We start from the raw sequence: 15,083 nt of genomic DNA on the forward strand, positions 1-15,083 counted from the left end.
AGTGTGCAGGAGATGCAGGTAGACAGCGTGGTTCTCAGAAGAAGAAGCTAAAGCAAAAAGAGAAATAAAGATGTAAGAAAGAAATGGTAGAATCCTTTTCAACAGAAACAAGAATCCAGAAAAGGAAAGCTAAGGATAGGACATTAAGAGCCCCAGGATAGATGCATGGGTAGTGATGTGAAGGCTAGAACAGAAGGGGTCCAGGTCTACCCAGGGTTTTGCTCTCATACACAAGCAGAATAGAAAAAAAAAAAAAAAGACCCACCTCCTTTGTAGGTTCAGTGAGCTGCTGGAGGTTAAATGCTTGGTTGTGGGCCTACTTTGTAAAGAAAAGGTACTAGAGCGAGACAATGAGAGGGAATACTGACCAGTTTGTGTAGAGAGTGGTGACAGTCTGCTCGCCACATGAGTCCAATGGCTGCGTCTGCTGCAGGAGCGCATTGCGGACGACTCTGGAAGCATCCGCACCCAAAAACTGTGCCAATGACTGAATGAAACTGATGTATGCTTTGACTCCTGCCAACAGCTCAGAAGGCCTAAGGATCTCCTGTGTTGTGGCATTGTAACCAGCCAAAGTCACGATGGCTCTAAGTGACAAAAGCCTTAATAATTACAAATATATTAACAAACACAGAAACAACCCTGTGTGTCCTGGTGCCACACATATTATCTCATTCAAAACCCAAGGCAACCCAGTAAGGTAGGCACTATTATCCCTATTTTGTGGATAATAAAACCTGGTAAGCAATCACTTGCTGAAGATCATGCAGCTGGCAAGTGTCAGGGTTTGGACTTGGGTCCATTGACATTTGATTCCTAACCATTTCTTCCTCTGGAGAAATTAGGTCAGCTGTTAAAAGATCTGAGCTCACAAATGCCACCCTACTCTAAGGAAAGACTTACTCCCAAATGCCACCAGTAATGGAAGATCATGCTTAGAACTCCTTGGAAACACACTGGGAAACCCACAGAATCAGCTGACCTGAGCAAGTGGGAACTCATACACCCCAGTATGACAGCTGGGGAACCAACATAGGACCAAACCAAGACCCCTGAATGTGGGTGTCAGCTAGGAGGCCTGGGCAGTCTATGGGGCCTCTGGCAGTGGAACCAGGATGTATCCCTAGTGCATGAACAGACTTCGGGAGCCCATTTCCCATGGAGGGATACTCTCTTAGCCTAGATACACAGGGGAAGGCCTAAGCCCCTACCCCAAATAACTTGACAGACTTTAGTGATCCCTCATGGAAGGCCTCACCCTCCCTGGGGAGTGAATGGGATGGGGGGATTGGTGGGGGTCATGGGAGGATGGGCGGGAGAGGAAACTAGGATTGATATGTAAAATAAGATTGTTTATAATTTAAATAAAATTTATAAAAAAGACAATAGAAAAATGAAAACGAAAACAACTCAAAAAAAAAAAAAAAACAGACAGAAAGAAATCCTTGGAAACACAGTGCAGTCCCTGGTGGCCAGGGACGCTGGATTGTATAAAGTACAGCAGACTTCACATTCTAGAGAAGACAGAACAGATGTCTGCTGCATTCAGCCATGGGTGCCCAGTACGTGTCTTCCCCAGGGAGTAAAACTTCGTGTTGCAGCCAGTCCTTTGACTTACAACTTTTCATCGTAAAGTAAGATAAACAGTCAGGACAGAGCATATTCACAGCACGTCACTCGCTTGTATCCTACTATAAATGAGTCCCTCAAACTCTTCCTAAGCTGTAAGATACTGGAAATTCTTTGGCTGGTTGATATTCTGGCAAAATGTTTATTGCAGGATGTTCAGGAAGGTTTATTCCTACAAATGAAAGGGAAGTTTTTAGATCCCTGGGAATCACTTAAAGGAAAATAACATAGAAGGGACAGGTGAGAGGCAGTGTTAGTATTTAGGCATTTTACTGGCCTGCCTTTGGAGTTCTGACGGGATACGCCCTCAGAGCACTGCTCGAGTACATTCACTATGCTCCCTTTTAAAAGGGCCCTGCCTACCCCTCTCCCCCCCTCTCCCCCTCTCCCTCCCCCTTCCCCCCTCTCCCCCCTCTCTCCCTCCTTCTCTCCCCCCCTCTCCCCCCTCTCTCCCTCCTTCTCTCCCCCCTCTCTCCCTCCCTCTCTCCCTCCCTCTCTCCCTCCCTCTCTCCCTCTCCTCTCTTTCCTCTTTCCCACTGCTCCTGTCCCCAAAGGCCAGTCTTCCCCATCCCCTTAATAAAAACTCCTCCACTCGAACTCTGTTGCATGACATCTTTCTCTCTCCAGCCACTTTTTTTTATTACAACAGGCAAGCTTAATCAGCCTTAGAATTTTTAGGCTGTTGTGGCACCTACATGTAATACCAACACTCAGAAGGCTAAAGCAGGAGGGATTAGAAATTATAGTCCATCCTGGGATATATACACTTAGGAGGGCTCTTCTCCAAACTGGGGGGGGGGGGATGGAGTGGAGAGATGGTTCGACTATAAAAAGCACTGGCTGCTCTTCCAGAGGACCAGAGTTCTATTCCTAAAACCCACAGGGCAGCTCACAACCATCTGTAACTCTAGTTTCAGAGAATTCAATATTCTCTTCTGGTATCCAAGGGGACCAAACATGTGTGGTACACAACACATGCAAGCAAAAACACCCATGCACATAAAAATAAAAATAAAAATTCCTTAAAATTAAAAAAAAGTTAAAACCTGTAGACAAAACCATGGGCTTTAGGAATAATGACCTCGTGCAGCAATAATCAGAGATTCTGAGAAACCAGGTGATCACACCCTTACTGCTCCAGGACCTGGAAACCACCGTGGCTGCTGAAGGTGTTCATGGGCAATTATCACACTGTCATCCCCTTGACATTATGTATACAACTGAAGCACTTCCTCCCCTAGAACTAACGTGTACAGAGCAAAAACAAGCTATTTTACTTCACCCAGGCAAAACGCTAATAGGAAAAAGAAATCTGCACATCTTACAGTCAAAACACAGCTTGTAACTGGTCTTCCCACTTCTGTTTTCATTCACGCTCATAACGCCACAGTCAACTGTGGACACAAATCTTATTACCGCTTTGCTCCGGGACCAGCCAAGGCTGCACATCTAGAGACAGCCCGGCCCTCCCCGGGCACGGCACACACGCACAGCTGCCTGCACGATGCTGTCCCACCTCATGCCCCACCCAGCTTGCCCAGGTTCTCTCTCTGCCACCACTCTGCTCTCCCTGTCCCTTGAACAGAGCAACATGTCCCTGTCTCAGCTTTGGTAATAACAGTTCCTCTGTCTCCAATGATTGTTCCCAGACAGTCACACACCATACCTGGCTTCATAGTTCCTTTAGGAGTTCACTAAAATGTCATTCTCAAGATGCCGGGACACCGTTAACACACTATCTAAAACTGCAACAACTCCTCAGCCCCCCCCACTTCCTATGACACCTCCCTTCCCTGATTTCTGTTTAGCATTTATCACTAATCTGCCACATTTGCTACTCTCTTATTTTGTTCATCTGTCTCCCCTACTACAAGGTAAGCGTCACGGAGCAGGGCTGTTTTGTATGCTACTTTATCAACAGCCTCTAGAATAGCCCTGACACATAGGTGTTCAATAAATACTTGTTGCATCAATTGCTCATATTTCAAGACAACACACAAAAGGATAACGAATTATTCATAACCACTCCTCTCCATCCCCTAACCAACACAGTGCATACGACATAAGTGGTATCCTTCCTTCTCAGAGAACAATGGAATGAGGGGCAGAGTGCAGGAAGGGAATCTATTTAACTAAGGCTTATTACATGTCAGGAACTTTGTACTCAGTAATCTGTACTTGTCCACCAACCCTCAATTGCAGGTCATTCACAGTGATCTATGAGGTAAATATCATTATCCTGGACTTAATAGGAAGGAAACTGACTCAGATAGGTTAGATAACTGCTCCATTGTTGTAGCTAACAGTCAGGATGCAGGCACAGCTCTGTAGGCTGGAAAGGCTACACTCCCCCCACCCCCTTTTTTTGAGGTAGGGGCTTGTGTAGTCAGGCTGCCTAGAACTCTGTAGGTAACCAAGATGACCTTAAATTCCTGTCATTCCTGCCTCTACCTCTCAAGTGCTGGCCTCTCTCCTTGATCACTCTACCAAACAAGGAGGGTGGACCAGATGCTCATCAAAACCTATAGAGGTGAGATTTACAGCTTTTTTAAAAAGCTTTTCACCGAGGTGCTTGGAACCAGTGCCAGACTGCATCAGCCTCCAGCCTGTGACATGACAAACAGGATGGTTCTAACAGAGTCACACTGAAGACTGACACAGAACACAAACATGGACCAGGAAGAGTGCTACCTGTTGAGCCTGGCCTCCAGGTGGCTGCTGAGATACTCAGATGGGAAGATGGTGTGTTCAAACACAGTAAAACTGTACACATGATTCATTGCCAGCGCCAATTCGGTCAAGTTTAGATGTAGTTTGTCCATGCTGAAAAGAAGAGTGGATTGGTTATGAGTCTGACCTTGTCTCTTAGTATCTGGGAAGGAAATGCCAGGCCATGTTCCTCAGACCCCTGCGGTTCTTAAGGGACACTCAGCCTAGACTAGCACACAGTGATGTCCTTCAAAATCAAGTAGAAAACTCACACACAGGTGCCTTCCTGTCTCTGTTGACCCCCCCCACCTCCTCCGCCTTCTCCCCTGCTTCACCTCCCCCCCCCTTCCTTTTCTGCCTCCTTTAATGCAGCACCCATTTGGCCCGCAGGAGCCAGGACCTCACTTAGTGACAATGCTGCGGTTCTTCCGGTGACTCTCTGCTCCAGGCTTGTCCCTCTCAGGCTCTCCTTTCCTGGGAGCCTGCCTCTGCTTCATGGACTTCTTGTTCTTGGCTTTGCTGATGGTGGTGGCACAGTGCTTAGGGAGAAGCTTTGGGGCACACACAGTGGAGGGAGAGACAAGTGTCACTGCTCACAGCTCTAAGAAGATTCCCCTCACTGCCTGCTCCTCTCCCCGCGCACCTCGCTTTGCTTCCTCTAATGGGACCTTTGAGAATGGGATCACCTCTTTCAGCATCCATGAATACCCCCACATACAGCCTCAAGTCCTAAGATGGTAGTGTTTTTCCAGGATGAGAGCGCTGCTCCCCCACCCACATCTGAGCCCTTTTCTAACAGACAAATCCAATGAGAAACAGTCAGAGCTGAGAGCTCCACTTACCTTGTTTGTAGGGTTTCAACATGGGGAAACAATACTTTTTGCTAGATAAAACATCATCCCCACAGGCTGTACCTTTGTATAGTCTGTCTCATGAAGATAGTTGCTCAGACTGTCATGGCCCTCCAAATTCTCAAAGTTCACTTGTGTTCAATGTTCTTTCCTTGTTTCTTCTTTTTCTTAAATATGTGTATATGTATATTCTTTGCTAGCTAGTTCAAAGATCAATCCTGAATCTTTCTATGCCCTACAGAAAATACTAGCCATCACTTGATACCCAAGTTGCCTCAGGGAATCACTTTGGAATGACTTTTAGAACAAGAAAATCCATTTTGTTAGTCTGTAGTCACACTCCCTATTCTTAAATCCATATTCAGTTGGTTAAAATAAAATGAAATCCATTTTTATTTTAGTGGAGGGAGATACACTAATATGAAAGTATTTATGGTTGATTCATAAATCAATATCCAAAGATATAACCCTATTAGTAATGGCAACAATAATTATTTACTGAAAATGTTAACTCTGAAGGGCCAACACTTACTCGCTTACAATAGTTGTATGAGCAAACACTTATTCACACAAGACTTAGTCATTCCTGATACAGCACTGAGTAAGCCTGTTTACCATGCATGTGGATGGTGAATACAGCTGTGAGTGTCCTCATTTGCATGTCTTCTGTGCACCACTTACTTACATTCTTTCAACATGTATTTGTACGTCCTTTCCCCTTAAACCGGGAGAGTCCCAAAGACAGGGATCATGTACCCTACATCTTGATCCTCACACCCCAAACCTAAGAAGTTAGTGCTCATTAAACTTCCCTTAATACAAGTGCCAACATTTATTGACTGCTATATACACCAAATATTTAGTGTGCTCTACTTCATTTAATCCTTATTATACCTATGTGAAGAAAGTAGTTTTATCTTTACTATTAGAAAATGAAAAATCTGAGAAATACAGTTACTATCTGTCTGTACTCAAACTTGCACATACTGTACATGTACCAACACATGCACACACACACACCTTATTTCCTCTCCTACCAAAGTTGTTACTATTCTGACTCAGTCTCAGGAAGGGTGGGTAGTCTGGGAAATTCAAGACTCTGGGGACAAGAGCAAAACTAACTTCTTATTCCTGAATTTCTGAAATGTAGGTTGATCTAATCATGACCAGGTCTTATGAGTCAGTCAAGGGAGGAAGAGAAAAGAAAAAAAAAAACAGAAGGCAAGAATATAACCCTGGAGATCAGTACTGGAGTGCTTAAAAATGTCCAGTAAAGTTGTAAACTGGGATGCTGATGAACAGAAAGATTAGACAAGACAGAAATCAGGGCCCATTGTTTTAAGCATGTGTGCACCATGCAAAGAAGACAAAGTTCTTCTCCCAAAACTCTTCAAATGGAGCACAGATTTGAGTGACATTTAACTGTTCTAGCAAGAGTGTTTTTAAGTGCCTCTATCCACTGAGCATATCCAAGCTACCACCACAGGTCCTGTGCAACCAAGGATAACACAAAATCACAAAGTCACTTAAAACATTAGGACTTTCTGTGTATGTGGTTGCCATTTTGTAACTCGGCTGTGGAGTTCTCCAGCATGAACTTTGTAGATAGCTATTCCACGTCACAATGTCAAAAGGTTGTACGTGGGGATTCCAAACCCAAGAGAGTGCCTGGGAGTGAACATACTGAGAGAGGAATCCTACCATAAACCGAAGTTCACAAAACCCTACCGCTTCTCAAGAGAGTGTGTCCTGTGAGAGAGAAACAAGGGTGGCCAGAGGAAGGGGCACTGAGGTGAGAAAGGAGACTGAAGCAGGATGAGGGCCACCTGCTCGCTCAGGTTCCGCTGCTCAGCACAGATCTCCAACACGCAGTTGCTGGTTTGCTTGGCCAGCTCTTCCAGGAAGGAGTTGCAGTGGTGAAGACCATGGTTCTTCAGGTGAGGGTACTGTGGGAGAGGGAGAAGCAATCACATGAAGGCCACTTCCCGTTCCCCACACTGCCCTCACTCCTTGTCTGAGCCATCCTCTCTAAGGGAAAAAGAAACAGAGACCAGACAGAGAGGATACATTCTGTACCAAACTGAGATCCACATACTCCTGCCTGTTCCCTTCCTAGGATCAAAACCAACCCCTGGAACTGTGTTCTGAGAAATAAAGAAGAGACATGACTAGAGAGATGTTGGAGAGTGAAAGACAGGATATCCACCTCCTCGGGGCACATTTCATGAGTGCAATGGACAAAATGAGCACAAATCAGGGGGAATGCAATGGTGTATCGAAGCATGGAAGGTTCCTCCAGTGTCGTAGCAAACATCTTCTCAAAGGTACGGAGATGAAAGCTGCAGAGAAAGAAGATTGGACACCAGGACTTAGAACCAGACCCTTTCAACAACTTTCTTCGTTCTATTTGCACTCCCTCCTAGTTTCTATCCTAGAGGTAGGAGACAACCAAAGAATCTTAACCATTCCAGGGTCTTACAATGGCTTCCAGGGCAACACAATGATAACCTTCCCTTTCCTGAACAAAATTCACAGTTCCTTCCTGACAATCACTGCCTGGTTCAGGCCATCCCCTCTAATTCGGAAGTTCCAAATTCACATTCCCCTCGAAATATAACGCTTGGGCTCCAGAAAACTCACTTAGATTAATTGCATGAGACTGCCTTCCCTTTACAAGCACTATGCTTATGTGTGTTAGTGTGTGCGTGTTATAGCTCTCCATTTCTACAAACTGCAAAAAGCAGTCACGACAATGGTGGAGAGTTACACATCACAGTGGTCAACTAATTACTGTCAAATGTCACCTGTTGAGAACAATTAAGTATTAATTCTCTAACAGTCCTTTTCTCCAATCCTCTCAGCAATTTCTTACTCTTCCAATACTAAACTTCCACAACATTCATGTTTTCTTTTATTTATTTTGGGTTTTTGAGACAAGGTCTTTTGGGGCTCACTGGATAACCTAGCCTGGCCTAAAACTCATAGCAATCCTTCTCCTGGAGGCACTCAAGTACTCCTGTTTGTTTTCTGGAGACAGTTTCCTGATAGCCATTCTTTCCCTTAGCTCAGTAAGCAACCAAGGATGACCTCTGAATCTCTGATCCTCCTTTCCTCTACCTGGCAAGTGCTGAGATTACAGATATCTGCCACCACACCTGGTTTCATGTCTTTTAGATCCAAATGTCTCCACTGGAGAGATAGCTACGTGGTTAAGAGAGTTTACTGATCTTCCAGAAGACCCAGGTTCAGTTCCCAGCACTCATATCAGATACTCCAGTTCCAGAGGACCCAGAACCTTCCTCCATTCTTTGTGGATACCCATACACAAGGGGCATATACACAGAGACATACATTCATAGCCATAAATAAAAATACATCTTTAAATTATAATGTCCTAAAAATTCAAAAACAACAATAGCAGAAAACAACTAAAAAAGTTTACAAGAAAACATGGGAACACACGCCTTTAGTCCCAGAACTGAGGAAGCAGACACAGGTGGATCTCTGAGTTCCAGGCCAGTCTGGTCTACAGAGCAAGTTCCAGAACAGCCAAGGCTACAGAGAAACCCTGTCTCAGAAAAACAACAAGCAAACAAAAAACAGAGAGATCAAATGGACTGATAATTAAGTCAGAACTGAGACACACCAGAAAATAGAAAGGTCAGAGGTTTCCACCAGCAGTTTCTCTACGGAGTCCAGCATCTGGGAGTGGAAGATGATGAGGTTCATGACCTTGGCTAGGTCAGGGTTCTCACGCAGGTGCAAAGGTGCCTTCAGCACGCTGGTATATGCCTGTGATTGGAGTTGGGGAGAAAAACAAGATAAATGGGATGAAGTGGAGCCTTGGGGCTGTAATCTGTCCTGTCTAGTCAGCAGTTTTCAAGGATTACTTAGTCTCTAAAGCAGAGTTTAAGAAATTAAAAAATGGGGGAGACACTTGTAGAAGATGAGGAACCTGTAGATGGGGGCCACCACAGGACAAGAGCCTTACCTGTAGGCGGAACCAATCCAGCCTCAATCCAGAGAAGTCAAATTTCTCTTCATTATCAACTATAAAAACAGAAGCAAATGATTAAACAGCACCTAGCACCTTGTTGTAAACAGAACGGCAGGCCACTCAGTTTTCTTACCCAGAGCTCTGGCTGACAGACCAACATTTCCAGAAAAACCAAACTAGCCCTTGTAAAAGTGCCCCGACACCTTCACCTCCTTTCAGTTACCTTGCTTGAGATTCAGAGAGGACAGGGTGCTAACAAATGAGGACATGATGACGGACTCCTCCTCTGGACACACAGACAGGTTCTAAAGGAGGAGCAGGGGTTACTGTCAGCACTCACAGGTTCCCCAGGATGGAAAGTGCGGTCACAGGCTCAGTCAGTATACAAAGGCAGAAGAACTGCCAGATGCCCAAAGCAGAGAAGGAACAGACAACACTGCCCAGGACCCCTGCCACGTAGGCTCCAATTCTCTTTATTTTTTTCTCCTCTTCCTAGGGGGAAGAAATCTGCTGAGACTACTCATTTTCAGTGTACACCAGCGTCTTGACACCCAAACTACAGTCGTTCAGTCGTAGCGGCTCCAGAAGGAAAAATTACCCAAGTGTCATCCGTGGAACATACCTGAATGATGTCGCTGAGCACAAGGACATCAAACCTCGCCAGGTACTGGACATGGTACTGCTTAATCACTTTGATGTGTCGTCGGACCAGAGCCCTGATCTCCTCCAGCAGGAAGAGAAGCTCTGCAATGCTTCTGTAAAGAAAGACGAGGACAAGGACAGAGACAGACATCAACAGAAACAATGGAGACATACAGTCATACAAGGCAGGGATTGCAATGTTCTGGGCCATTTGATGTCCCCTTGTCCCTTCTCCCAGTCTAAGGACAAGGTTCTTAAGCAAATACTAACGAGTCAGCATAGTCTTCGGGTGTCTTAGTCTTGGTAACATTTTCTGTATGACGAACCAGCCAAGTGACCTCATCACGAATGAAAGACAGGGCCATGAAAGCATAAAGGGCCTAAAAGAGAACAAAATCTATTAGAATTTTCCACTTAAAAAATGGATTTTAGTGTGGGGCTAAAGCTTACTTGATAGAGTGACTACCTGTCAGGTACAAGGTTCTGGGTTCAATCTCCAGAACAGGAAAAAAAAAATGGGTTTTAAGTACTGAGAAAACTATTGAAAATAGCTTGTATGTGGATATAATTATGTAGTCATACCAATAGCATCTAGAAACAAGCACACAGAAAGCTGAACCATGTGACACAGAATCAGACACACATATGTTGGCCCTGGCTCACAGTCAATATTCCTTCTTCCCCACAAAATTAAATTTTAGAAATATTTAATGTGTGACTTAAAACAGAAAGCAAGCTCTGTCATCAATTAGTTTACACTCAAATAGAAGACAGGCCAAGTATACAAGTAGTTGTTAGATGGCATTCTGTGATGGGGCCAAGGGAAGACATGAAGCATCTGGACGCTTTGGGAGTAATGGAATCAGCACAGACACATACAAATTGATCACAAGAGGTGCAGAAAGGACAGGAGAGGTAGCTCCATGGATGACGTGCTTGTCATGAAAGCATGAGGATCTGAGTTCAGTCCCCAGACCCCATGTAAAAAGAAGTAATGCATGGTGGCATGTACTCATAATCCCAGTGCTCAGGAAGACTTCCAGATCCCTGAACACACTGGTCAGTCGACCCTGCCTAATGCATGAGCCTCAGGTCAGTGGATAACTGTCTCAAAAAACCAAGGTGATAGCTTCTAAAGATAGCACCTGAGGTTGTTCTCTGACCTCCACACTCACACATACTCACATGCATGTGTACACACACACACACACACACACACACGCACGCACGCACACGCACACGCGCACACGCACACGCACACACACACACACACACAGAAGGGGGACTTGGAATGCTAAGTCACCACCCACATAGTCATTGGTCACCATCCCTCCCCCAACATTTCTCTTGCCTTAGGACCCAGCAGGCCTGGTTCATCATTTAACACAGTCTCCAACTCCCTCACAGCTATCCGAAGAAACTGCCGACGTTGACAGTGAAACTGGCCACTGAAAGAAAGTAGTGAATATTGTTTTTCCCTCCCTCACAAGTTCCCCAGAAGTAGTGCGGAAGAGAGTTGAGTTGGGGAGGGGTGTCAGGCAGAATGAAGGCTCAGTGCTAAACTCAAACTTGGAGAGAAAATACGAGCATCTGTGGGGCTGCAGGAACTTCTTGGGTGGAGGGTTTTTATATTGGAGGAAAGTTAATAGGAAAAGCGGGGAGGGGAGAGGGGAGACTGGCCTCTGGGGACAGGATCAGAAAAATAGAGAGGAAGAGAGAGAAGGAAAGGCAGAGAAACAGAGAAGCAGAGAAAGAGGGAGAAAAAAGAAAGATGGGAGGTTCCTTTTAAAAGGACTATAGTGAATGTGCACAGGTGGTGCTCTTAGCGACTCTAGCTGGGGACATATCCTGTCAGAACCCCAAGGGCAGACTGTACAGATGCCTAAACGCCAACACCTATCCCAGCCCTTCTGAGCACATGTCCCAACTTTACCTGTTTGCAATGGCATGCTCCTTGCTCTCCTTGATGTCTGCCACTCGCTTACTGTACCTGGAGATTGACATATCAAGCACAGAGGGTGTCATGCCACCAGTTAACTAGCAGGATTTTCACCCATTCTTCTCACCCTATACAAACAAGACGCTCAGCTTAGAGAGCATCCTGCTCTATGCTTCATTCTGCAAAGACAATGACTACAGGAGCCAAGGTGTGATAATGCATGCCTGTCATCCCAGCACTCAGGAGGCAGAGCAGTAAATTCGTGAGTTTAAGGCCAGCCAGGGATAATATATACAGAGAACCTATCAAAAGAGAAAGAAGGAGGGCATGGAGTTAGGAGAAGAAGGGAAAGGAGAGACAAAGAAAAGGGAAGAAAACAGCACACCACTGTGGGAAGGAAATGGCTTGCAGTGCTCACACTTTTCTCACACTGTACTCCCGCTGGATAGGGTCCAGTCAACCATTCTTCCAGATTTGACTGGCATAAGGAAGGGAGTCACAGATACCAGCCCTGTTTGTAAGTAAAACTGTCACCACCACCACCCTACTCCCACCCACTTACCCCAGGTCCCATCCCCACCCACTTTGTCTTGATATTTAGCTCGCCAGTTATCTGTCACTTCTTATCTCCCTCTGTTGGCTTACTCTCCTATGGCAATAACCAAGTTCAAAGCCTTCTTATTCTGGAAACCCTCGCTTGACCCCGACACCCTGGACTTCACCTTCTCCCACACCACCAGCTCCTCCAAGACACACTCCTTTCCCTCGTCACCTTTCCCTGACCCTTCCCATCTCAACGCTGAACAATCCATTCCTCTGAGGTCAATGTGAACTTTTGAATCACCAAATTAAATAACCCTTTTTATTGCTGTGGTTCGTCTGCAATATTTGACCATATCTTTTTTTTTCTATTAGAGACCTGTGCCCAGAATCCCACACTAAGTGGTCTCTGCTCTCCACACTCCTACTAACTTCGTTCATCCTCTGTAAGCTGCTGCCACCAAAATGAGGAGATTTTATAACCTCTCATTTCCCTTCTCCAAGCCTCTCCTTTACTGAACTGAGCATAGAAATCAAAGGCATTTGGAATTGAAAACTATCTTAATTAAATCAGGATTCAACTCTACAGCACAGCTAATGGATAATTATTTCAACCTGTATCCAGTACAGGAGACAGATATAAGATTAAAAGTCAAAAAATCTACAATTATTTCATATTCCCACCTCTCACTGAGAGATATTCAGAGTGAGCCTCCTGTCTTCTCATTTACATACATATGAATGTATATGTATATTACATGTATGTATACCTAAGTTATCATAAAGATCATAGAGCTTCCTAACTATAAATAATACCTCTTAGCTGCTGTCCTTAGTGATAGGAACCAAACAGCTTTCCATCTCGCTAAAAAACTTCAAATATACATTTCTTTTCCTATGACTCCTTTTAAAGACTCATTCTCTCTTAACTTTGGAAATGAGTTCTTTTTACTATATTCTTGTTTCTTTGTTCTTTTGTTTTGTTCTTTTAAATGTTTCCTATTTTCCTCTTGGCAACTTTAAAGTAGTTTATCTGTATATTTATTTATGAAGTTGAAGTGTATGCATGCCGTGGTACACAGGTGGAGGTCAGAGGGCAATGTTTAGGAGAGGGTTTTCTCCCTGCACCATGTGGTTTCCAAAGATGGAGCTCGGGTTGTCAGGCTTGGTGACAAGCGCCTTCACCTGCTGAGCCACTCACCAGCCCTTTGGTTATTTTTAAAAACAATATTACTAATCAGTTGTTGGGGAACCAGTATTATCATTACTGTGTTTTGTTTTGTTTAGGGGGGTATTTTTGTTTGTTTCTTTTCAGTGCAGAGGATTAAACTCCAGGATCTTGCACATGCTAGGCAAGCCTTCTACCTCTAAACCATAATCCTACCCATTAGTATACTGTGAATAAGACAATGGGGGGCAGAATTTGGCAAAAAGCTATTATTAAAATACAAGCTGGGATATAGCTCAGAGGTAGAATGTTTGCCTAGCACATGCAAAACCCTGGGTTTGATCCCTACCTTGGGGGTAGGGCAGAGAAAAAAATTTGAGAACTTACCCTACAGAAACATTTGAATATGTTCACAAAAAAATATGTCAATGGATATTCTCTAAAGCATCTGTTTAACTTGGGTGGCAGAGGAAGGGAAACTCCCTGTGTTCGAGGCCAGCCTGGTCTACACAGAGTTCCAGGATATCCAGACACATAGAGAGCCCTCTTCCCAAATAACAAACAAACAAACATTCAAACCAAAAGCATTTGTTTAAATGATCTTTTTAAGTGGAAATAGTTCAAGGGTCCATCAACAGGAAATCTGGGAGTTGCATAACCCTGCTCTTCAAGCTTGGTGACCTCTGACCCATCCCCTGGAACACATGTAAAAGCGGAGAGAGCAGACTCCACAAAATTGTCTTCTGACCTCACAATGCAAGCCCTGACCCCCCCACACACACACACATACCATACGTACGGACACACAATAGGAGATTCAAGCCCTATAAAGCACACACCTTGAATCCCAGAACTCAGGAGGCAAGGCAGGCAGAGCTTTGTGAGTGCTGTGATAAACGACATGCGCCGCCACTGCTCGGCTAAACCTCCTGAAACCAACTTGCAACCTCACTACTCAATTGAGGTTGTCCACAGAACACAAAGATGACCTCTGTAGCCAAACCCAGTGAACTTTTCCAACTCCCGTGTTTGTTCTCGTCACACCATCTAGCAGATGGTGAAGGGTCCTTCCTTCTTGCCATGCTTTCTTCCAGTGACCTGATTTTTGTCCTCAATGAACATCATGGATTTTCCTGCCTCTGCTTGACCCTTAAATATCAGTGTTCCCAAAAGTTTTGTTCCTGTTCTTCTTGAACAGTCCCACCTACTCATGCTCATGGCTTTGATAACAGAGTCACCAGATGTCATCTGGTCCAGATAGCATGACTAGTTACTGAACCACATTCCAAAAGGCCTGACGTACATAACGTGTATGTGCTACAGACCTTTCCAGTTCAGGAAGTTCAAAACTGAATCCACAGGGCTGAAACAATGGCTCTGCAGTTAACAGCACTCTGGGGGTTCTAATCACCACATAGAAGCTCACAACCAACTCCAGGGTCAGAGGATCTGATACTCTCTTCTGGCCTCCAAGGGCACTACACACACATGGTACACAGACACATATTCAAGCAAAACATTAATACACAGAAAATAAAAATAAACTAAAAGTCTAAAAATAAGAAACTGAATCACAGTCTTTCCCCACACTTACTGTAGCTCTCATGT

General features: G+C 44.6%; 1 protein-coding gene across 4 annotated transcripts in view; it reads right to left on the reverse strand.

Moving 5' to 3' along the window:
- Nckap1l (NCK associated protein 1 like) overlaps positions 1-15,083 on the reverse strand; it is a 120,511-nt gene that overhangs the window by 16,413 nt on the left and 89,015 nt on the right. For all 4 annotated transcript variants that reach the window (XM_040753695.1, XM_040753696.1, XM_021225600.2 and 1 more), the window contains 12 exons: positions 11,762-11,818; positions 11,180-11,276; positions 10,099-10,208; positions 9,809-9,941; positions 9,410-9,491; positions 9,181-9,239; positions 8,836-8,981; positions 7,396-7,528; positions 7,016-7,135; positions 4,744-4,889; positions 4,321-4,452; positions 369-587 (listed from right to left, as the gene is read on the reverse strand). In XM_040753695.1, coding sequence (XP_040609629.1) covers positions 369-587; positions 4,321-4,452; positions 4,744-4,889; positions 7,016-7,135; positions 7,396-7,528; positions 8,836-8,981; positions 9,181-9,239; positions 9,410-9,491; positions 9,809-9,941; positions 10,099-10,208; positions 11,180-11,276; positions 11,762-11,818 — 1,434 coding nt within the window. The remainder of the gene's footprint in view (positions 1-368; positions 588-4,320; positions 4,453-4,743; positions 4,890-7,015; positions 7,136-7,395; positions 7,529-8,835; positions 8,982-9,180; positions 9,240-9,409; positions 9,492-9,808; positions 9,942-10,098; positions 10,209-11,179; positions 11,277-11,761; positions 11,819-15,083) is intronic.

Source organism: Mesocricetus auratus, unplaced genomic scaffold, assembly GCF_017639785.1.
Source record: "Mesocricetus auratus isolate SY011 unplaced genomic scaffold, BCM_Maur_2.0 Super-Scaffold_100010, whole genome shotgun sequence".
In the NCBI taxonomy this organism is placed as follows: domain Eukaryota; kingdom Metazoa; phylum Chordata; class Mammalia; order Rodentia; family Cricetidae; genus Mesocricetus; species Mesocricetus auratus.